Source organism: Podarcis gaigeae (assembly GCF_964106915.1).
Source record: "Podarcis gaigeae genome assembly, chromosome: Z".
Classification (NCBI taxonomy): Eukaryota; Metazoa; Chordata; class Lepidosauria; order Squamata; family Lacertidae; genus Podarcis; species Podarcis gaigeae.
The window spans coordinates 11191688-11216609 of record NC_139691.1 but is presented as its reverse complement, the minus strand read 5'-3'; the positions used below and the strand labels follow the sequence as shown (position 1 = coordinate 11216609).

Below are 24922 nucleotides of genomic sequence, written 5' to 3'. Positions count from 1 at the left end.
ATTTTACTTCAAATTTCTTCGCAGAGCACCAAGTGCTTTGTGGCACTGTCTGGGAACCGCTGCTTTACGTTTCTGGGGGACAGTAAGCGACTAGGTGTGGGGGACTCCCTGGTCCTGAATGGGGTGGTAACTGTGCCCCTCAAGGACCAGGTCCGTAGCCTGGGGGTCATTTTGGACTCACAGCTGTCCAGGGAGGTGCAGTTTAATTCTGTGTCCAGGGCAGCTGTTTACCAACTGAGACTTTACCTGCCTGCACACTGTCTCACCAGAGTGGTATATGCTCTGCTTTGACTACTGAAATGCACTGTACATGGGGCTACCACTGAAGGTGAATTTGAGACTACAACTAATCCAGAATGTGGCTGCTAGACTGGTGACTGGGAGCAGCTGCTGGGGCCATATAATACTGATCCTAAAGGATCAACATTGGTTTCCAGTACATTCCGAGCACAATTCAAAGTGTTGGTGCTGATGTTTAAAGAACCTAAATGGCTTCAACCCTGTATACCTGAAGGAGTGTCCCCCCCCCCCATCATTCAGTCTGGACACTGAGGTCCACCTCCAAGAGTCTTCTGGTAGTTCCCTCACTGTGAGAAGTGAAGTTACAGGAAACCAAGCAGAGGGCCTTCTTGGTAGTGGCACCCACCTTATAGAACACCCTCCCATCAGATGTCAAACAGATATACAACTGCACAACATTCCGAAGACATCTGAAAGTAGATGTATTGGGAAGTTTTAATGTTTGACAATTAGCTGTGTTTTTATTTTGTTAGAAGCTGCCAGAGTGGCTGGGGCAAAACTGTCAGATGGGCAGGGTGCAAATACCATTATTGTTGTTGTTGTTGTTGTTGTTATTAATTTCCTAGAGAGTTCTAAAAGTAGCCCAGCCTCTTCATGACTGTATTCACTTTTTTCTAGCCTTAAAGAGAAATTGGTAGGAAGTACTACTGGGATATCTCTGCCACTTTCCTAGTTTCACAAAGCAAGGAAATGCAGCTTCAATAGTGTTTCAGTGGTACCTTGGTTCTCGAACGGCTTAGTTGTCAAACAAATTGGCTTCCAATTGCTGCAAACCCAGAAGTAAGTGTTCCAGTTTGCAAACATTTTTTGGAAGCCAAATGTCCGATGCGGCTTCTGCTTGAGTGCAGGAAGCTCCTGCAGCCAATCAGAAGCCACGCCTTGGTTTTCAAACCGTTTTAGGAGTCAAATGGACTCCCAGAACAGATTAAGTTTGAGAACCAAGGTATCACTGTATTTTGTTCTTAGCTTGGAAAGGAATACAGTGATTAATTAGAGCAGGCAAATGTTGTTACTTTTTGGTTCACCAATTCAAAGCTTTTGAAACGTCTAAGAATAGAGGCTTTACAAGATCCATTGCTGGGGAAAACATTACTGATATATATACCAAACTTTATATTGAAAGCTCTTTCTAATCTTATAGCTGCACATCTCTTCTCTTGCATTAGCCAATATGAGCACCAACTTGAATAGCTTTTGTTTAATAAGCAGAGGGGAGAATTGGATAGAAACCCAAGTTAGTAAAAAGTAAACTGGCATAAGGCTCAGCTTTGCTTTTTTCTTTGTGAACGCAATCATTAATTAGCTGACTGGAAAATTTCTGGTTTCATGTAAATCTATTCCTCCCATCCCTTTCCATAGGGCAGCAGCAGTTCTGACTCTCTAGAAGGACGGAGTTCAGATTATGCCCATAAAAGCTATGATGCAGTTGTGTTTGACGTATTGAAAGTAACTCCAGAGGAGTTTGCAGTAAGTAAAATGACTGATTTAACATTTGTACTAAAAGTATTGACATGATCATAAGATCATTCAAATTTCTGAAGTAAATTAGTGTTCATCAAGCTATCTCGGGGGTTTACTTGATTTACATATAAAGTTTTTAATTCTTATACCCAACTGCAGTATAACTAACACTTTTTTCAGTGAAGCTTCTCCTAAGCTGTAGCCACAGCACCATGTTCACTTTTATAGAAAACTTTTTTTTTTAATGTGAATGCAGAAGTGGAAACATAGTGCTCAGGTATTTGGGGCTGCTGGAGAGGCTTCGGCAGCACATCCACCCACCATTGACTACATTTTCTCCCTTCCCCCAGGCATTGGAGCAGTTTGGGTAAAGAGGACCTTTCCTGCCTTATTTTTTAAATTCAGGTGTTTGTTTGTTTGGGGTGTGTGTGTGTGTGTGTGTGTGTGTGTGTTTATTTTTTAAAAAAGGACTTTTCTGCAAGCCTTTTTTCCAGTTGGAACTTACCAGAACTCAGTTTCAACACCTCTCAGGTGGGCACCATTGCCATTCTAAAAGAACTAGGGAGGTGTTCATGGTGATTTCTGGCACTTCTTTTTCTAGAAAATAGAACTGCTTCTCTGCCTGATAACGACAGACACTTGGGATTTAAGCAGAGATAATGTGACCAGGAGGGATTCTGCTTCGCTCTTCTGATTCTGCCAAAACTGAAAAGGCAGAGGCCAAAGCAGTCAGATACTTTGCCTTTATTTCAGTTAAATGAGGTTTACTATTAGAAAAATGCACAAGAAGAGAAAGGGAACCATAGCCTAGGAATTACAGATGGAAAAACTGAAATTAAATTGAGGAAGCAACATACAAATCCTTTCCCTTCTGTGACTCTGCACTTAAGGATGTATCCTACTATGTTTTACTGGTTCTACTCTAAATATGACTAACATTGGATAGAAAGCTAAATGTCTACATTGCAGAATCTGTGAATAGTTTCCAATATTTGTCTTACACAGAGTAGAGCCATTGAAAGTGATGGACACAACCAACTTAGGTATATTAATTTCAATGGGTCTATTGAGTAAGGAGCAAAATTTAGCTGGATGTCACACAACCCTTGTTGCCTTGTTTGGTCAAGAATGTGGGGAAAGGAGCGCTTAAAAAGGGTCAGAAGTGAGCTATTGAATCACAAATTACTTTAACAGTGCATTTCATCACAGCAGTGTGAAGATTTTTGTACAATATCAGCTTTTCTGATCCGGGGCCTGAGTGTTGTCAGAATTTTCTGTCTTGGGCAAAAGTATCTTGGACTAGCACAGAATCAAGTATTTGTAAATTTGTAATTGTTCTTTCTCTAACTTTTGTTACAGAGTCAGATTACATTGATGGATATGCCTGTGTTTAAAGCTATTCAGCCAGAGGTATGTGCTCTGATATTAACTTTTAATAAATGTTGGAAGTCAACAATGGCCATTTGGATAACTTTATATGTATTTCAAGGGGAAATAACTGTTATTAATGTAAGACCCAAACTGTACCTAGCACTGCACAGTGAAGTACCTATATAAAGACTGTAAGTGCAAAGTGACCATTTAACCTGCATCAGGAAATGCAAATAATGTTTCTGAGAAGTTGGGTCCCCTTTGAGATTTTTCATGTGTTTTTTGCGCTGAAAGTCCCCCCACTCCTACTATAAATGTTGTCAATCAATCAATCAATCAATCAATCATATACACCTCCCCCAAGGGCAAAGACAGGAGCTGCAAGAGAAGCCCAATCATTTAAAATTCCCAACAGGATGAGAACTCAGCCTCTCTCCCTACTATCTCTTTCCATAGAAGAAAACATGACAGGCAGAGGAAGCAGGATGGGGCCCAGCATATTTTTTTCTCTGGCATGTTGGTGAATATGAACAAGCAGCAGTATGTAAGTGGAAGCCATAGCAGATTTCAGTGACACTCTTGTGCCACTCAGTCATTTGCTCAGTTTTGTACCAGTGTGTTTACTGCTGCTGCTGAGGAACAACAACAACAACAATTTATTATTTATACCCCACCCATCTTGCTGGGTTTCCTCAGCCACTCTGGGCGGCTTCCAACCAAATTTTAAAATACAATAGTGTGTCAAACATTAAAAGTGTTCCTAAACAGGGCTGCCTTCTGATGTCTTCTAAAAGTCTGGTAGTTGTTTTTCTCTTTGACATCTGGTGGGAGGGCGTTCCACAAGGTGGGTGCCACTACTGAGAAGGCCCTCTGCCTGGTTCTTTGTAACTTGGTTTCTCGCAGCGAGTGAACCACCAGAAGGCCTTCGGCACTGGACCTCAGTGTCCGGGCGGAACAACGAAAATAAAACCAAGGAAAGGAGCACTATTAAAATATTAAAAAAGCAAATGTAAATGAACAGGGTTCATTGGAAGTCCTTTTTGAAATATTGTATAACTATATCAGTTTTTCTCCATTTATTTCTTTTTAAAAAATCTATGGTCCAATGAAGACAATTATCACCCACCCACCTGACAATGCCCACTGGAACCCAAACAATGTGATCATGCAATGTCAATTCCTGAAACATTCTTCTGGCTCCATTTAGAAAGCGTGCAGCAGAAGCTGCATGTCTTAGCCACTCAAGGAAGCTTTTACATTTAATGATGTTTTTGTTGTTGCTGTTGAAAAAAGAAATAAATAAAAAGGCCATTGGTCACCTTTTATTATTGTAAACTAACTAGTACCTCCATCACCCAAACGCCCCACGCTCCCTTCACTTCCTACAAAACCTGCCAAATGTTCTGCTGTAGAAGTGTTCAGATCAGCCCTAGTCAGCTTGATTGTGGTCAGCTTAAAGACAGACAGGGCACTGGCAGGTCTTATTCAGGTTCGTATGTTGATGTTGACTGACAGCAGTAGATGGAAATGTGGTTCGAGACAAACTCTTTAAAATTGCTTGAATTTTCTATTTTAGAAGTTAGAATAGGCCTTCTAGGAAGCAGTGTAGACGCTGAGTTAAAGCTTGGCAGAAGGCTAGGAAAACTTAGAAGTCTTGCAAGTGTTGTAATACATAGCTGTCTTGTTCCCTGATGACTATAAGAAGTGACTAATTTTATCAGGAGATGTCTGGTGAATGCAGTCAGAGCTCTGACATATATAATTGCTTCCATCTGTACTTACGCATACAGCATGTGTTCTAAGACCAATTAGATCTCAGCTGCTGATATTGCTAACAGTGGCTTTTCCAGCTGTCTCTTTTAATTCTATGTAGTCAAATTAAAATTTGTTATATTCTGGCATGTGTTATTCTTTGATCTTAGTTTTGATGCGGCATCTTACTGATAGAATGATAACATAATTCTATGGGCTAGATATATTTGTGTCCTAATAATGGTTTTAACAGGCTACTACATTTATATATAAAGGAAGGCTATTTCCTAAGTGCTTCTGTCTATTTAGATTTGGAAATGTTCTCCCCAGAGAGGCTTCACAGGCACCTACAATGTATTTCTATCAGCATCAGGTGAAAAGCTTTGTATTCTACCAGGCTTTAGGTCTTCTGAGAATTTCTGCAATTCTGAAGCCGTGAGAAAGTTGATATTTGTTTTAACACTGCTGCTGTTCGGTTTTATGCTGGGTTTGTATTTGTATTTTTTTGATAGTTCATTTTTACATGTTTATGTCCATCCACAGACTGCTGGTAATGGGAGTGGGAGCGGAGCTCAGAAGTATCATAAATTAATGATATGTACAATATTTCATGGCCCTAGGAAATTTTATTTCTAAAGAAGTTTGTGGCCATTTTCTTACTGATTCTGCATCTTGGACTCCTCAAAGATCCCACTGTATTCTTCCTGCAGCAGGAGCTCCTGGAAGAAATTACGCATGGCATGAATAGATAAAAGTTTTTCCACTCTCTCATCACACTAGAACTTGTGGACATCCAGTGAAGCTGCATGTTATAAGATTCAGGACACGTTAAAGAAGTACTTCTTTACACAGCACATAGTGTTATGTAGCCCATAACTATGGCACTTGCATGTCTTTAAATGATTAGACAAATTCATGGAGGGGAGGGCTATCTGGGGCTACTAGCTGTGCTCTATCTCCACAGTTGGAGGCAGCAATGCTTCTGAATACCAGTTGCTAGAAACAACAGGAAGGGAGAGTGCACTCATGCTCCAGTCCTGCTTGCAGGTTTCCCACAGACATCTGGTTGGCGGCTGTGATAACATGATGCTGGACTTGGTGGGCCATTGACCTGATCCAGCAAGCTCTTATGTTCTTTGCGGGAAGTTATGTGCTTTAAATGTATTGTGTGTATGCAGCCTGAGATACAAAATACTTAAGTGGAGAAGGGCATGAACTTTGATTCTGAGAGCTTGCAACTCAAAACCAGCAACATATTTTCCACCCAAAGACTTGTTATAACAAATTGCAAAGGCAGCCTATTATTTGGCTTTAGAAAAAGGAATAGTAATGTTGTCATTCGTTGGTCGAGAGCCACCTACTGCTTTTCCTCACTGTGTTTATGCCATGAAGTTTAAGGGTAACTAAAAAATCATCAGTCCTCAACGTGGTGCTTGACCTTTTCTGATGTCAGTTTTTATCCAGTCCTGAATGTAAGGCATTCCAGAGCACAGAGAGAGGTGTTGGATGTTCTACGAACATTAACAAGTGCCGTATGTTTGCAGATATTAAGTCATTTTTCCTTTAAAAATAAAGAATATTTCAAAATAAGAAAGTGATCTAGGGCAGATTGTCAAAGTTGCAGTCCCTTGGGCTGTCTACAGCACACTATGTATTGCAGCCCATCAACTGCTTAATAAAGCCCCTGAATTTTAGCAGTCTATTAGCATATATGATCACGTCACAATTTATTCTGAAGAGGACTGATACACTACAACCTTGACAGTACTTGTATTAGGTTGCTCTGATCAGCTTAAATAGTAAACAGTTTTTGTTCATCTTGTTCATCCGTAAAGATCCCTAATTCCTGTCTGTTACTGTTTTCTCCCCATATCATTTTAGTATCGTCTTCTGGTTTTCTTCATTTGGGCAGATGCAGCCTAACTCGTAAGAAGCAAGAACTCAGGAAGTGGTTTTTGCAGCTCAGTGTTGATTTTGGGGCTACATAAATATTTATACTAATCATTCTTTTTTTGAGTAACTGGAGTGACTTATGAGATAATTTTCATATCCTTAAGTAACAAGGGAAGCCTTGTAAGTCATCATTTGAACATTGTTCACACAGCTGTTATCTTCCCAAAATTTGTAAGATGTGTCACACCCACCCACCAACCAAATTATTTTATGCATTTAGTAGTAGACTGTGGAAGCTACCATAAATAGCAGGATTTATTGCACTTGCATGATAATATGATTGATTACAGCTTTACAATAGACCTTAGGGGCTAGCTGCCTGCTACCCAATGCCCACTCCCCTGTCAGGATTCTTTCTCCCACCCCCCAAATATCTAATGAGATTAAAAATACCCAGTATAGTTGTGTTAGTGGTACAAGGATGTGTTGGTAGGCAGATAGGGGCAATTTACTGCAACTGCTAGTATATGATAAGTATTGCTTAACCTAGGTGAGTAAGCCAGTGGTAGGCTGTATATGATTGTATTTATTTGTGATAGCTAAGATGTGGAATGTTCACAGAATCATGTTTACTCGTAAAGGAGGTTCTTATGATAAGCTAATTTTTTTACTGATTTTAATTGCAAGTAACAAAACATACAAGGAAAACAGAGCCTAATAGTTTTACAGAGAATAAAGAAATAATAGTGACTGATGTAGTTTTGGACATTCCAAGAAAGGCAATCAGATGAAAGTGTCTCTTCATAAGGTTCCATGAGTTGATGGAGGGTGAAAATCAAGTTCAATTGTCTTAACAAAGTCAGTTAAAGGATACCAGATTGCATAGGTGTGAGTCTTTCCACCCTTCAGATTGATTTTCTTTTTGTGAAATGGTTAATTTGTTCATAAGCATAATATTGTTTGCAGAATCCAGGCTTCAAAAAGATTTGCATGTAAAGTTTACTAAATTTGCACTCACTAATTTAGCTGCAATTAATAAATGGAGGATGAGGTCTTTACTGGTAATGTTCTTAATCGGAAGAGTAAAATAAGATAGGAGTACTAATTTTTGGTCTGGTTGTAGCGATTGTCCAATCAATTTATTAACTGTTTGAAAACCTTTTCCCCCAAAACCACCACATGTGTACTAGAGAGACAGGTAAATTGCATTCCCACCAGCAGAAATTGGACGTGTTGTGGTTAATTCTGTGTAGTCTAGCTGGGCACAAGGACATGTGATGTGCTATCTATAAAGCATTTTCTTGAGTACTAACTGAGATGGATCCAAATGGTAGTTTAGGGCAGATTTGTTCCCAAAGGGTTTCCTCTAATTCTGCTCCAGAATCTTTTCCCCATTTTAATCTTAATGAAATGAGAGGAAAGGTAGCTATTGTGTGAGATTTCCCTTTCCCAGTGGGTTGGTTGAGTTGAGAAGTTGCTCAAAAACTATTTCAGCTGGATAATGCTTGTGCCCTTGCATTTGGCTGATTTAGAAAATATATAACCAGGTCCTGGTGTATCTCTAACCAGCCACATGGTATATGTCCCAATGTAAAATTTATTTCTGGAACTGTAAGGGGCTTTTGGTTAGCATAGAAGTCTTTGAGATTATATAAACCCACTTTTTCCCAAGCAAATGAGCCTGATTTGGCTGCTGTACAAAAGGAAGGCTGTTGAGTTATTGAGATTAAAGGAGAATCAACATGCAAAAGTTTCAGTCTCCTTTCTTTCCATATGGTCAAATCTGATTTTAGAAGGGGATTAATAATGTTCTCTATTGTATTGTCCATAAACTATTTCATCTGAAAAGGTGAGATGTTCTCCTTTTATCAAAATGATCATTAAGTACAAGGTTTACTTGTACTTAATGGTTTACCACCTATCACCACTTCACGGTGTTTAAATGAGTGTAGTAATGTAAAGGTTTAATCCTGAAATTGTTATTGCATCTTCTTTGCTTAATTGGCAAACCCAGGCCATTTACTTTCCAAGTTATTGCCATTAAGTGTGGCAATGTAATGTTAATTTAAAGCTATGCAGCTTATCCCAGGCAATGGATTTGTTAGGCAGCATAGTAATTTCAGTGTTGTTATCATATTCCATCAGCAAAAAATAAAGATGCTCTGAATTCCAAACTCACCCCTCACTAATTTCCCCAACCTTCCCAACAGAATAATCCCTACACCTACACTTGAGAGTGAAATAGTCCATCTATTCCTTCATAAGCCAAATGCTAATGAAATGAAATGAAAATGGGAGACATAAACATTAGCCCTCCTCCCCTCTACCCCCAGAAGCAGAAAACATTTTGCATGATTATATTGCAAACAAAAATAAGAGACCAATAGCCTAATTCTTGCCTGTTTTGTTATAGAGCCCATAGCTCTTGGTCCACCATAGTTGGTAGTTTCAGTGGGATCTCAGGGAGAGAAGAAGCCACCTGTGTGTTGTTTTTGCTTCTATTGTTTTTTTCTGAAGGCCTTTTTTGTCTTTGTTGCCAATCTCATTTGAGTTCTGTTTCTTCCTCTCCAGTGCCTACTTCTCTCAGTTATTTGTCTTCATTTGGTTACTGTCCTAGTTGATTTAATAATTTTCTAGCTTTGAGTTGTGTGGAGGCTTTAGCAACTGCTTCATAAGTTATTAGGAGTTTGAGTGAGTAACCCGATCGGTACATTATGCCTGCTTCACAGAATGCTGTGATATAAATTTTAAGTTCACATCTGCATTGCAACATTCTTGTGCAGAGATTCTGGTAGATGTTTATCATTGAATTTTCTATTATGATTTTTCCAGTGTTCTGAACTTTTGAAATAAGTCTTTAAATTATGAAGGCTCTAAAGCAAACAATAATGTCTCTCAGGGGCTCACCATTTTTTTGTTTGTGATGGAGTGTTCAGTGTATCCTCCTAATATGACCTGCTTGTATAATGGCATCATGAAGTATTTCTTTTATTCAGGACGTAACAACCTTATGTAGGTTGGTGTCTCCAAAAATTTTCAGAGCCCCTTGAAGGCATAGATTCTGGCAGCGATCCCAATCCTGTGCATTCTTGAGCTACAGCTTGATGTCAGATTGAAGGTTTTTTAATATTCTAAATCTTGATTCTGTTGTTTGTGCTGGGTTCCATTGCTTCATTAGCTGTTGCAGAAGCATCTGAAACTGGAGGTTTTTAAAAATATCTTCTCTCAGCAGTTTCAGTGCTTACCCCAGTACAGTGGTCCCTCAGGTTACAGACGCTTCAGGTTACAGATGCTTCAGGTTACAGACTCCACTAACCTGGAAGTAGTACCTCGGGTTAAGAACTTTGCTTCAGGATGAGAACAGAAATCACGTGGCGGCGCAGCAGCAGCGGAAGGCCCCATTGGCGAAAGTGGTGCTTCAGTTTAAGAACAGTTTCAGGTTAAGAATGGACCTCCAGAACGAATTAAGTATTTAACCCGAGGTACCACTGTACTCAGTTCTGTTTTAATTAGGTCAACTAAATTGCCATGCCAAATGGAACTTCTGGTCTCTCTGAGTTGTTTTTCACTACCTTGAGCCCTGGTGGCCATTTTGGAAATGTCTGTGGCCTGGGCTTGTGAGTCTCTGATGATCTGAGATGGAGGTGACAACTAGTTGTCCAGAGTACTACTTTGTGACAATCTAATATTGCAGCTCAGTGCCTGCTTGTGGCTGTTAGGAGTTTGAGCAAGACTTTGTTTTGGAGCAAGCTAGGCCAGCAACAGATCAAAATGTCATCTTGCCTTGGTGACGTCTCGACCCCCAAAATATAATTTCATTTTCAACACCTGATGCCTGGAGTGATTCTGGATGGAACATTTTACAGGAAAATTTTGAACTCCCTACAAATTGGGTTATGTAATGGGACAGCTGGTTTTCACATATAGAATTTGTGGTGCTGGCTGACACTCCCCCCCCCAAAAAAATCTCTGTCTCTCTTTTTAAAAAGTATATAACTCATAAATGTGTTGGTACATTTACAAAATAGTTTGAGCATTTTTCCTTCTGAATAGAAAAAGGACAGCATTGATAGATTGACCTTTTTAAAATATATGGCAAGACACTGCAGAAACAAATGCTTCTGTAAATCCAGCTTCTGAAATTAACTTTTCAATAAGAAAAACACCCCAAGTTTCATTTCTGGGTAGACTTTAAAACACCTGTGATTTTCACATCCTAAAAGAAATAGTAACCAAAATGTTAGGTTAGCTGGAACAAATGTAAGAGTTTATTTGCGAATAGACTGACTTGAAACTAAACATGTAATGCAATCCTATGCGTGTTTATTCAGAAGGAAGAGTCGCTGTTCATTAGGACTTCAAGTGTGTTTAGGATTGCAGCCACTATGAAAATTTGTTTATTCCAGTTATTTATTAGTTGCTTTTCAGATCCAAGCCTTCACAAAGCAACACACAGAGAGAAATAAGAAGCGAAAGAAAGAACCTTTGGCAGAGTATAAAGCGCTGGTGTGAATATAGACAAATAAATGATTGAAATGTGAAATTAGATCATCAAAATTCTCTCAAGGAAAGGCAATACTAAAAAGATCAGTTGTTATTCAAGAAGGCCTTAACATTTGTTTGTTTGGCTCCCCCCCTTTTTTTAGCATAAGAGAGTTTCACAACTGCAGCAACTGTACCAATTTCACTGGTGAGCACACAAACAGGACTTCATATATGGATCCTGAATCACAGGCAGGGTCATGTAGGTATAGCTGCTCCATAAGGTAAACTAGTTCTAAACTGCCAGCACTTTGAATTGGGCCCAGAAATGCCCTGGGAGCTAGCGCAGCTGGTGCAAAAGTAGTGCCACACCCCACCAAACCTGAGCAGCCCCCATGTTAAAGTGCACTGCATTGGTTTAGTTTCAAGATAATTAAAGCATGAGTACAAAGAACGGTTTCTGATGTTCCAGATAGGCCTGCAGCTGGCATAGCAGCCTGAGCTGATACAATGCATTTGCAAACTGTGTGTTTGGTCCTTCAGCAGAAATCCAATCCCACCAAGGTCCAGATTAATCCTGACCAGATTGACAGGTCTACCAAGCCTCTATACTTGACATCCATAGGTGAAAAAGGAAGGTAGAGTTGTGTGCCACCAGCAACATAGACTTGTTAAATTAATATGACATTCTGAAGTAAAAAAAAATTCGAAATAGAAGTTTAGATGGTTTTCTCTTCCCTGATGCTTAATGCATATATTTTGTCAATAGTTGCCCCCAAAGCGCCTCATAAGGCCAGAACAGACATAATGAGGCTAATCAAAGAGGAGACAATAGATGTACATTTCCCTGTTTATCTGTTTGTTTTGTAACACAAAAAAACTTTAATAAAAAACTTATTTAAAAACCTGTGATTAAGAGACCAGCAGAAAGCCCTGAAATCTTATACTTTGCCCTTAATATGAATTTCCCTTCATGTCTTACTGCAGTTAATGGACACATCAGTACTGACATTAACAATGGTGAAAGTTAACATGGTTTAAAGCTGGTTAAATTGAGAACCTAATTTAGCCTTTACCCCAGTTAATATTTTTGCTGGCATGTCATTTAATGTCAGGACATAATTAATTCACTCTAGGAAGGCAGCAATCCCAAGAACCAAATTTAATTACAGCCATGCTGTGGTGCCTGCTAGTGACATGAAACAAGTATTTCACTGAACTGGAGTACAAAGCAAAGAGGAAAAACAGACACATTTCTAGTCTGAGAGCAAATAGAACCCACCATTGTCCAGTCATGTCCTCAAATGTATTACTGTACACATTTGTGTGTTTGTGTTCAATGCCATTTATTTATTTATTTAGTAAGTAAGTATGCCACATTTAGTGTAGAGCAGGATAAGTGTCAAAATACTGTTGAGTGCAGAAATGTTTTTATGCCCACAACAATTGACTCTCTTAAGTATAAAGTTGTTCTATTGCAATCATCAGGGCTATCTTACTCATAGGCGCTAGGGATGCAGGACACTAGGGTGCCGGGCTCTCAGGGGCGCCAGGCCGAGAGTACGGGGCCCGATAATTGAGTCCGGGGAAGAGCCTGCCTGTCGTTCAAAGTGCCACGGTGGGCTCAGCAGCTCCGCACCACAAGTTTGGGGACAACTGAGCCAGCAAAATGCTGAGGCAGCCGCCCGGCTCCGTCCTCCTGCGCACCTGGGACTGGACAACCTGGGGGGGGGGCGCCAGGTAGATCTTTGCACCCTGGCGCCGTATATGCTTAAGACAGCCCTGGTGATCATTGACCAGTATCAGGATAAAATTACCAATTACAAAGTTTGAACAAAGTAAAATTAAAATAAATAAAATTACATATAATAAAAAAGCAGCTCTAGTTGGTCATTTATGCAACAAAAGAGAACCCCTCTGATCTAGGGATGACCATCCATCAATATACTACTCCTGAGTGCTTGTCATTATATGTCACACTTTAATTGCTGCTCTACAGAATTTGGCCACCTTATATGTTATGACAGAATTATTATCTAAGATCAGCAGAGTAGCAAGAAACTGTTCAGAACTCCCAATATATTTCTGGAGTATAGGCAAAATAAGGTCGGAGCATAGATCTCTGTAAAACAAACATTAGAGAAGCACATATTCTCCAGTTTCAATTTGGACAGAGTCACAGGGACAGCATCTATACAGATACGGGATTTTTCTATAGTGACATTTAAGAACAGCAGAGGAGAGAGCATGGCATAGGGTGAATGGCCTATGATATTTAGGCAGATCCAGATTGCTTAGATACTCTATAGGCATTGAGAGATATCTGCTGTAATCACTGTCAATAAATAGGGGGACCTATCCAGATCTCTTTGGCATTCTGTGTCTGTGATACATTGTTTGATAGCTGATTTAGCTTGCTCAAAGCCCATTCTGAGCAATTGCTCAAGGGAAAAGCCCAGAGCTAGAATTTTGGTCATAAAAGCCTGATACCATGCAGATTGGAAGTCATCCTTCAAGGGGATGCAAGCCCAGTAGGAAAAAATGATAATCTTAGCCATACTTTGGCCTCCATGCTCAAGAGACCTGCCTCCAGCCTAAAGATGGCATTGGTGACACATTTAGGGACCTGAAAGATTGAGCTTAGAAATTTATATTGGATGCACTCTAATGATGAATTGACTCTTTATTCTCTGGTCATAATAACAGCTTGGATATACAGTGGTACCTTGGTTCTCAAACTTAATTTGTTCTGGGAGTCTGTTTGACTCCCGAAACCATTCAAAACCCAAGGCGTGCGTGGCTTCTGATTGGCTGCAGGAGCTTCCTGTACTCAAGCGGAAACTGCATCGGATGTTCGGCTTCCAAAAAATGTTCACAAACCAGAACACTTACTTCCGGGATTGCGGCGTTCAGGAACCGATTTGTTTGGCAACTAAGCCGTTTGGGAACCAAGGTACCACTGTATGATATGCCCTGTCAAGGATCTTGATAATCAATTGGGGTTGTCTAGTCCCTCTTTTCCCCCTGCATACACTCCACATTTCCCCCAAATCTGCTCCAGAAGCTTGAGGTACAGGCAGCCATGCTCCTCAGTGGAACAGTTTACAGAATGCCCCAACTCTGGCTCATGCGAGCTAGAGGCAGAGTGGGGGCTCCATTAAACTTTCCCTACCCCACCCCAGCTGAGTGAGCCCTGGTGCCTTTTGTGTGAGCGGGAGAGGCACTGGGCTTCACTCAGCTGGGGTGCGGGAGCCTTCCCACACACCCTGCTGAGCAGGGCAAACAGGCTGCATCAAGACCCTTCCCTGCAAGGCACTGGAGTGAAAGCGCTTCAGGTCCCTCCTTCGTGAAAGCTGCAGAAGTTTCACCCTGGCACCTCACGGGGTTGGGGCCAATGCAGCTTGTTGTTGCAACATTACTGTGTATCGCCAGATTGCAGCCTTTGGCTGGTGATACATTGTGATGTTGAAAACCTGACGTCGCTCAGCCCTAATCATGATTTTGTTGGATAGACCCTGTTTAAAAAATGTTTTAGAAAACATTTGATCTTGCTTGTATTTGTGTGTGTGGAATGTGTATCACATTTAGAAGCAGTGGGCAAAATTTTTGCTGAAAAGCATAAAATGTATTGGAAGGTTAGAAGTTAATGGTAAAAACACATAATGAGGAAGTTCTCTTCTTGTACAACACAATGCTGATGGCATGTAGACAAATACTATCGGGCGGGAGTGTGTGTTGTTTAAGATCTTTTTCTGGTAAAATCTGCTGGTAAATAATCAAAATGTAAACTTTCAAATGCATTTTCCAGGCACAAATGTGTTTATTTTCCTGGCCTGTACTTATTGGAGTGATAATTATTTCTGCTGATATTTACAGGCCTGTTTTTACTATTTTTGTAGCCCGCCCCTTCAATCTCATTCCAGTTCTGCTATCATGCTTAGCAGATTTGTGCCACGTGAACAAATGCTTTCCAGGCTCTTTGACCACCAGACATCTGTTTATCAGATGGGGGAGACACGAGTCTTGACAGGTGTGAACTGGCACCATTATTCACAGCAAATACAAGTTGGAAACTTGTGTTGAGAAGCGTGGGTGGAGATGAAGTGATTTTCCCGCTGTTCTCAGCACATATGGGCTTTTGGATTCCTACAGGACATTCTATCACATGCCTATAGAATTCTTTGGAGGCAGACTTCTAACGCTTTGGCTGGCTCCCTGTCTTGGGCTGCATAACCTCCACAGTACAGAGCTGATGTTGGAGAAACTTGCATAACAGAGTTGTTTGAAGCTCTGTGGTTGCTAATAGTGGTTTAGGGTAGATAATCTGGTTAACTCATTTCCAGGATGCTATATACACAGTAGGTTAATTCTGAATGCAAAAGCTATATAGATTTGTAGTAACCTGAGCTAGTAATTGTGGAGGCAAGCTGTAGAATGTATTTGGAACATCAAGGGATAATGTGAAATTATCATTTTTCCCTTGGCAAAAATAATGTTTCTTTTTCCCTTTTGGATTATATTTGTGCGTGTGCATAGCTCTGAAGTATGCATATATATCCAATTTAAAGTAAAAGCATTCAAATACATTGAAATGTTTTGTTTGTGCTACATAAGACCCACTGTCTCCAGAGCTCTATGTTAACAGGACTAGGAAAATGCATCAGCCACTCAAGCACTATACAAAGCCAACCTTTTGGATGATCCTGACTAGCTCTCCTAATCTGAGAAATGAACGTAACAGGAATGGTCTGGGTACTATGGTATTACCTGTTTTCAACTTTCTCAGCTGGTAGCAGAATAGTTGAGGTTCCAGAAAAGGATTTGTGGGAGATAGCTATAGATTAGGGTGGCCAAAGTGTGGCTCATGAATTCCATGGGGCTTTTAGGCATTTAAAAGAAATTCCTAGTGTATGCATAACTGCACATATGCTTTGGGCAATTGCCCTTTCCTCATCTGAAGCATCCATTGATGACTGAGGAACCAGAGCCGATGTTAGCCCACATCCCAAAATGAGTTTGTAGTGTTTGGGCAATAAGATGACAATATAGTGGTCATTATAGTATGTTGACAGCATTTAAACACATTTTTATGGTCCTACTGTATTATATTCCCATCCACACTGAAAATTCAGTGATATTTTGTAGGAAACTTAAAATGATAGATGCAAAAATCATTGTCCTATATTTCTCAGTATCCTTTTACCGTGCGAGAATCTGGCAGAATCATAAAGGAGGACTGTTACCTTGAGGTAGTGATGGGTAGAAGCATTTCCAGGCCACTGAGGTTGAATAAAGACATTCATTGCACTGACATTACTGTAATAAAACCTCCAAGTCAAATAAAGTTTACGTGGCATTTCAGAGGATTTTCTTTTCCGTTAAGAATATATATAGAAGGTGCTTTTGAAATATTATTGCAGAAGCGCTAACATTTGCTGATGCTCTCTAATTATACAAAAATTGGTTTTTATTGTGGTACCAGTCACAGTGCTATCTTCTCCTTTGCAGTGAGTACTGTGATGTGCGATAGAATGAACTCAGACAGACAATGATCTGGATTAAAAATGGTCTCAACTTTATTGATTACAGGTGTAGGTGGAATTTTGGCTCAGGTATTGGGTGTATATCCATTTCAGCCTCCTACCAGAGGGTTGAAACTAGCCATCTGCCATGTGCATTTTGCAACTGGCTTTCAACCACTTGCGATCAAGTGAAGGTGCCTGGGCGCCAGGATGGTGCCTGAAATCTCCACCATCTGGGGATCATTGGATCTGGACTGTTTTCACACCCTAATACCCCAATCCTGTAGCACTCTATCAGTTATATTTTATCTGTACAATCAGAATGGATTTCTGGAACCAAAATGCTTTTATTGTGCAGCCTGAACAGGAGCAGTCACCATGAAGAAAAAGAGGTCAGAATAGGCCAATATATATGTGAACTGTCCTTGGATCAAGTGACTTTTCTTCTTTAAGTTCTCAAAGTTCTTCACCAAGCTCAAGATTATCATCTTAACTGGCTAAATGTTTAGCTGATGATCAATCATAGTCAGTGCATCATTTGAAAAAACAGCAACTAGACATTTTGTTTTGGCGACTGCAACCCTGGTTTAAGGAGCCATTTGGCACCTAGCTTATATATCAGGGTTGTGCCCAGGAATATGGCCTCCCCCAATATGCCGATTTACCAAGGTAGCGATCCTAAGGCTGCCACTGGTATCTCCATGGCCTGTCTGCGCCACACTTGGGTTCTGGACAGAGACTTCCACCAAAACTCCTCTAACAGAGTACCCTGATTCAGCGGCAGAGTGTATGCTGCCACCACCCAGCACAGGGGCAGGGTGTGCACTCATGCCAACCTGGCAGCCCTGTGTGACTGGGGTCAGACTCTCCAGTCGCAGCCTCGGAAAGTGGTGTGGTGGGGATGCACTCAGAGTAGAGGGGCACCGCCTCCACTGCCGCCTCTCCTCTCTGCCACTTCGGCTGGCAGCATTGGGCCATTGAATGGCGGAAGGCCTGGCCTGGGCATGGCTTTCCTCCCTGTGGCTCTGGCCTCAATGAAGAAGCCTGTCATGTGGGAACCTCGTTATGTGCCCAGGACCATGACCCCCCCAGGCCCCCATGCTACACCACTGCTCTGATTAAGGACAGGGTGATGCACCACTTCACCCAAATGTGTGAACACAAGAAACATTGATGTTGCAAAAGTGCTAACATGTGCTGATGCTCTCTAGTTATACAGAAATGGGATTTCATTAAAATACCTTCCATTAAACAAGCAGCTGTAATAAGTTTATCCAGTGAAAATTAATTATGGTGGGCTTTACATATACTGTCCTTTTTTAATTGGGCATCCTTTTAATCCATCCAATTCGCAGCAAATCTCATTAGACGCATAGAATGTTTTGCCTTTGTTGCACATTACCCCCATGGAGCTGACAATTAAGTCAGACATAGCCTTATAATGTCCATAGTGATACTGAAAAATAGTTAAGATGTAGGAAAGCCACAGAGGTGTTTTACTATAATATACAAAGCACAAAATTCAGGATTATTTCATCAGAATAGGGAGCCAAATTATTTCCTTAGAAAATACAATTTCAGTTTCGTTTAGTGACAAGGTGTCACTTGGTCAGAAGATGTGTTTCTTAAATAAAATGGTACATTGTAAAACAGGATTTGCATTGCAATCAAGGTTTCTAATAATTTTAGAAAAATAGGGATGGGTCTATATAAAGAATGGGAAAATCACTTTTAATTTTTAATATGCTTAGAAAAACCAACACATTTCTCACAGAAGATTAGCTGTCATCCTAAAGAGGGTATCACAGTTGTGTTGTGTTCTTTCCCTTGGCCTGGAGAGTGGGACATGGTCAGAGGCACCAACTTGGGCCCCAGATTGTGGGTGCCCAGTGGCGTGCCTGCAAGGTGACACCATGCCATCACATCCCACTGGTGCACACTGCTCAACCTGTGCTGGCTCTCCAGAATCATGGCAGTGACTTGGTCAGGGCCTCCATCTCTGCTGTGGGGCTTCTGTTGGGGGCCACTGTGGCTGCTTATGTACTTCTGGAAGTGTGGCCCTGCTTCCAGGCTGGGTCTGTGTCCATGACAGGCCTTGGTAGAGCACCCAGAGTGGAAATTTGTGAGTGCCAAGGCACCTACGCCCCCTCCCCCGTTGGCACCTACGGACATGGCTGAGACTTTTCTTCTCTGTTCATTTCCATCCTAAATTTCAGCAAAGAAGAGATCAAGGTGTGCCTATGTGCCTGCCCACCTTGAAATATGCAAAAACATAAGAATAGACTGCTGGTGCAGACCAGTGGCCCATCTAGTTCAGCATCCTATTCTCACAGTGACCCACAGTTACTGTGGAAAACCAGCAACAAAACATTAGCACAAGAGCACTCTCCCCTTCCGTGATTCTCAGTGACTGTTATTCAGAAGCATTGCTACCTCCAACTGGAGGTAGAGCATATTCATTGATAGCCCTTTCCTCCCTGAATTTGTCTAATTCTCTTTTAAAGTCATCCAACTTGGTGACCAACGTTGCCTCCTAGGGGAGTGAGTTCCATTGCCTATGTGCTACAGGAAGGTGTACTTACTTTTATCTGTCCTAAATCTTCCAACATTCGGCTTCATTGGATGTCAGTGAGATACGGTTTCTTCCTTTGCTAAAGTCTCACTATGGAGCAAAGTCTCTGGTCTCATCCGTGACATTTAAAAAAAATGCCTTGGTATTCCTCATTCTTTGTATTCTGTCTGCGCTATTACATCTCACTTTAGCATTGGACTCAGGCGTTAACTTTTAGGGCCTAGGGTATGGCCTGAATGCACATAAGACCACCACACTGCTGAAACTATAAGCAGGTCTGAATCCTGCTAGTGCCTGGATGGGTGCCTGCATGCTGCCTTAGTTTCCAAGGCAGAAGAAAGGCAGGATTTAAAAATAAGATAATGAATTATAGGGGACATACCTGTTGTGAGTACAAGGAAAATCAAAGGATCCAGTGACTAGATTTTAGTAGAAGCTATAATAGTTTTCCAATTCTGTCCATTTGGAATTTTAAAATCCTGTTTCTTCGCTGGTGTGTTTTCTTTATGGAAAGTTTTATTTAATGCTGTGAAAGGTTTTTTTTAAAGATGGTATTATGTTATATTTTCTAGGAACTAGCAAGTTGCGGATGGAATAAGAAAGAAAAACACATCCTTGCCCCCAATGTTGTTGCCTTTACAAGGAGGTTTAATCAGGTAAAGATTCCAGTTAGTTAATACATAATAATCGTCTCTAAGCTTAATGCAGGTTGGATTTGTAACTGTACTGTACAGTTAGATACTTGCTATATCTGGATTTTTAACAACTGTCTTTGATGGATTAGCTAATTATGAAGTAATCAAACCTTCATCTTGTTTCCTTTCTTGTTAATAGTTAGAAACTTACAGCTGCCTGGGATTTCAGGAAGTTACCCTTTCTAGATGGAGTTGCACTTCTTCTAAAGGAACAGGGAGGTGGAATAGGAGTATTCCTTGATCCATGAGTGAAGGCTCAGGTGGCCATGGTGGCTAGGACTGCTTTCTTCCAGTGTTAGCTGGTGTCCCAGCTCTAGCTGCTCTTGACAGGGAAAGCTTAGCAACAGTCGTCCATGCATTGCTAACCTTGAGATTGGATTATAGGGCTGTCCTACTATTATTGTGTGGAAGCCCGTCTTGCAGCCAGGATTGCCTTCTAGTAACACATAACACCAGTGCTGAAGGAACTGCACTTGTTGTCAATATGGTCCCAGCCCAAATTTAAGGCTTGGCTTTTGGTGTACAGAGTTTTCAACAGTTTGGGACCAGGGTATCTGAGGGATTGCCTTACCGTACAACTGCCTGTTCACAATGGTCATCTACAGAGGCTTTCCTTGTGGTGCTGAATGTTCCAGAGGTTTCTTCCATAACAACTCATACCAGGTCCTTCAGCACAGCAGCACCTGCCCTATGGAACACAGTGCCCATTGAAGATTAGACAGTCACCAGGCTATACACATTTCATCAGATACAAAAAGCTTTTATGTTGACAAGATTTTCCAGAAATATTAGTTTACTTGTGGGCAGCATTTTATCATTATTTATTTTTACAATTTTTTTTCTGTTTTCACTTGTTTTGTTTTTATTGTTGCATGCTGCTATGGGAAAGGTGAAAAACCTGAAGCTTGTCTGCTAGTCTTGGCCTGCTGGGCCATTTTGATCAAACAGCACCCACCTATCCTACACCTGATGTCATAAGGGAGGGTCTTGTCCAAAGCCCACTTAGCAGCTTCCAAAGTGTCTTGGTCCAGGCACACATGCACTCTGTTATGCCCAGTTCTAAGCAGGATGGCCCTCTCTTTGCACACACCCCGTCCCATTTCAGTTGATGCGAACAGAGGGCAACTCTGCTTGGTCCAATTGCATGAGAGAGCTTCCTGCCTGGAGGTATCTTGTGCACCTGAACCCAGTGCTTAGCAGGATTCGACCCCTCACCAGCAGATGCAACAGAAGGAAATCCTGCTTAGTCTGGGTATTCCTCCTGGCTTTGTTTCATCAGCTGTTTCATTGTAGATGGGTTTGCAAGAAAGCTGCTAAAAGGGGAGGGAGCTTACTTTTAGCAGCAATACTTTTGATATGTGCTAGTGCCCCCTCCCCTAGTTTAAGTGATTTACTAGTCAAGTTGCATCTGCTTCCTCACTCAGAGGTCTAAGTGAAATCTATACATGCATAAGCCCCACTGAGTTCAACTAAACTTAATTCTACTTTCCTGGGAGTAAGCCTCAGTAAATTCAGTAGGGCTTGCTTGTGAGTAGACATGCATTTGCTGGTACTGTTTACCAAAAAATACCCTCCCCATAATTCTCACATAGTACCCAACCTCTCATTTCAGCATAAGGTGGCCAGCTAATTCTTCTCCCCTCCACCCCCCCCACAGAAAGCCCCCACAAAAGCCCTCATCCCACCAAGCTCTCTCTTTTTATCAAAGGGAGGGAGAGAGGGCAAGCAAGCAAAGAGATAGCCTCCAATAAATAAATAAATCCATCCATCTTAATATGGAGGAAAGCTATTTAGGGGAAACCAACAACATAAACACCACCAGAAAACAAAAACAAAAACTCATCTCCCTCTTTTTCTCACTGGTGGGGAGGGAATGGGAGGAAAGTAAGAAGTGCTTTCCAGTTCTTTTTTACATTCTTTCTTTACTTTGCTGCACCATCTTTGATTGTCTAGCTGTGGGAGGTTCCTCCTGGATTGTTAGCAGGCTTTGCATAATTAACTGAGCTCTAAGTGGAAAGAAAGGGATGCGGGTGGTGCTGTGGGTTAAACCACAGAGCCTAGGGCTTGCCAATCAGAAGGTCGGCGGTTTGAATCCCCACGAAGGGTGAGCTCCCGTTGCTTGGTCCCTGCTCCTGCCAACCTAGCAGTTTGAAAGCACGTCAAAGTGCAAGTAGATAAATAGGTACCACTCTGGTGGGAAGGTAAACGGCATTTCTTTGCGCTGCTCTGGTTCGCCAGAAGCGGCTTAGTCATGCTGGCCATATGACCCGGAAGCTGTATGCCAGCTCCCTCGGCCAATAAAGCGAGATGAGCACTGCAACCCCAGAGTCGTTCACGAATGGACCTATTGGTCAGGGGTCCCTTTACCTAAGTGGAAAGATACTGTGAAGATGAAAGTGTTTGCTGGTTAGTGTGAAGGCTTATTGTCATTTCCTATTGGTTAGGAGGGAGGAGGGAGAGAGCAAAGAAAGCTGAAGACACCTTGCCTGCTAATTACCTGCAAAGTGTCTGTAAAGTATCGGTTCAGCTAAGCTAACCCTAGGAAGCTGTTAAGTCTCCACCTTTTGTTCACTGGTATATTGCCTTGTTGAAACACATATCATGATGTTATTTCAATACTTGCATTCAACGATATGGCGATTTATAGCACAGCCCTATCATATATATATATATAGATGTTAACTGGAGTAGAAAATAAATGATTTTATCAGTAAAGAGCAGGCATAGGCAAACTCTGGCCCTCCAGATGTTTGGGACTACAATTTCCATCATCCCTGACCACTGGTCCTGTTAGCTAGGGATGATGGGAATTGTAGTCCCAAACATCTGGAGGGCCGGAGTTTGCCTATGCCTGGTAAAGAGCAATAAAGTTACTAGGCTCAATAGAATACCAAGAAAACTTACATCATCCTTCTGTAATCCAAAACTGAACTCAGTTCAGGAAAGAAGCGCATTCAGACAACTGTGCTTGGGTCACAGTAATGTTCATACCTTACTGTGCAATCACTATGATGAATTCAGGTGGTTATTAATAACTCAATAGGCATGACTTCTTAGAGCGGTTCCACAGGGTTGTATATGATAGAGAATTACAGTGCCTTATTCTAAATAGCAATACCTTTTCATATCAACAAAGGTTCTGGTACTTATGTAGCTTGTATGAAATATCTTGCACTGGGGTTAGTTAGCTGCAACTGCCTCCTGTGGATGTTTCAACATATTCTTTCTCTAAAACAGAGAATGTCTATCTCTCTGTCCTTTTGACATAGGAATATGCTTATTTGTAGACATAGTGGTTTGCACTATTACATGCTTTGCACATCTGAGCCGGTTGTTTAAGATTCTTAAGTGGTACCAAATTTGTTTTAATTCAATGGAGCCTGCTTTTTTCATTAAATTAAAGTCAATATTTTTATTTTTATAGGTCAGTTTCTGGGTCGTACGAGAAATTTTAACAGCACAGACATTAAAAATAAGGGCAGAAATATTGAGCCATTTTGTGAAAATAGCAAAGGTAAGCTTTTTGCTTTTAAATAAAAGTCTCTCTAAATATTTTTGCCACTTCATAGCCATCTTCTGTTTCTCTTGTACTGTTGAAAAAGAAAATGTGTTCTGTAGAAACCAGGGGCAATTTAGCCAGCAGAAAAATTGTTGTTAGTTACAGTGGTACCTCTGGTTACGTACTTAATTCGTTCCGGAGGTCCATTCTTAACCTGAAACTGTTCTTAACCTGAAGCACCACTTTAGCTAATGGGGCCTCTTGCTGCTGTTGTGCCGCCACCACGCAATTTCTTTTCTCATCTTGAAGCAAAGTTCTTAACCCGAGGTACTATTTCTGGGTTAGCAGAGTCTGTAATCTGAAGCGTATGTAACCAGAAGCGTATGTAATCCGAGGTACCGCTGTATTACATCTATCCATATTACATCTATCCGTATCCGTATATATGAACAGATAATACCTACTGTGTTGGCTAATTCTAATATGAATTCAGTCAATTAATTGTTCTCATCCACAGAGCTTTAGGCTAAGTGACATTTTACCAAACACAAAATCCCAGGGTAAATTTACTCAGTACCTTAATAGAAGTGCTTATGAACATTTCAAGTTCTTGAAAATATTGAGTATACTACTTATTTTGTATTGAGGTATCTTGGAATTACATACAAGGTAAAAGAAAATTCAAAATCTAGCTTTTTGACCAGTAAATTGCAGTTGAGAAACGTGTGATAGAGACTCATGTGATTCTGCCCACACATTAGCTGTTCAGTTTTTAGGAGTAATTTGTGTTTACAGTAGAACACTTTATTAAATTAAAGAGGCACTTTAAGAAAGTGGCAAGGAAAAAAACCTAATTAATATAAGTAAACAAGAGTTTGGATGAGAGTCTGCTGCATAACTAGCACCATGAAAAGCAGTATATCACTGCAAGCTGAGCCAACACTCTGTAGCCATATGTCAAATCCGACTGTTTCCTCATATTTTACTTACCTCCTCTCCCCCTCCTGTTTCATTATTGGCTTTGTAATCATTCTAATCATCTCAATTTCACTCTTGTCTTTGGAGACATATTTCAAACCAGCACCTGCCTTCTAGCTTAGACTTAGACTCATCACATGTTCCTCCCACCTGTGGAGGCTGTTAATCAAGTAATGTATGTAACATATCAAGTAACATTTCCAGATAAGGAAACAGCCTCAGAATCAAGATCCAGATAAAAACAAATCCAGATATGCTTTGGAACAGGGAACAGTCCCTTTTGAGCAGTTTTCTTTGCCTATACAATGAACAACTGAGGATTGCAAAGACAGTGTAGAAATTTCCTATACTCCCCTGCAGGAGGTAAACTGAATGGCATATTTGGCTAAGCCAGTGA

General features: G+C 40.9%; 1 protein-coding gene across 14 annotated transcripts in view; it reads left to right on the top strand.

Annotated features, from left to right (window-relative positions):
- Window positions 1-24922, top strand: part of RALGPS1 (Ral GEF with PH domain and SH3 binding motif 1) — a 229265-nt gene that overhangs the window by 50247 nt on the left and 154096 nt on the right. For all 14 annotated transcript variants that reach the window (XM_083721190.1, XM_083721183.1, XM_083721193.1 and 11 more), the window contains exons 4-7: window positions 1660-1767; window positions 3121-3171; window positions 19926-20009; window positions 23473-23562. In XM_083721190.1, the coding sequence (XP_083577316.1) occupies window positions 1660-1767; window positions 3121-3171; window positions 19926-20009; window positions 23473-23562 (333 nt within the window). The remainder of the gene's footprint in view (window positions 1-1659; window positions 1768-3120; window positions 3172-19925; window positions 20010-23472; window positions 23563-24922) is intronic.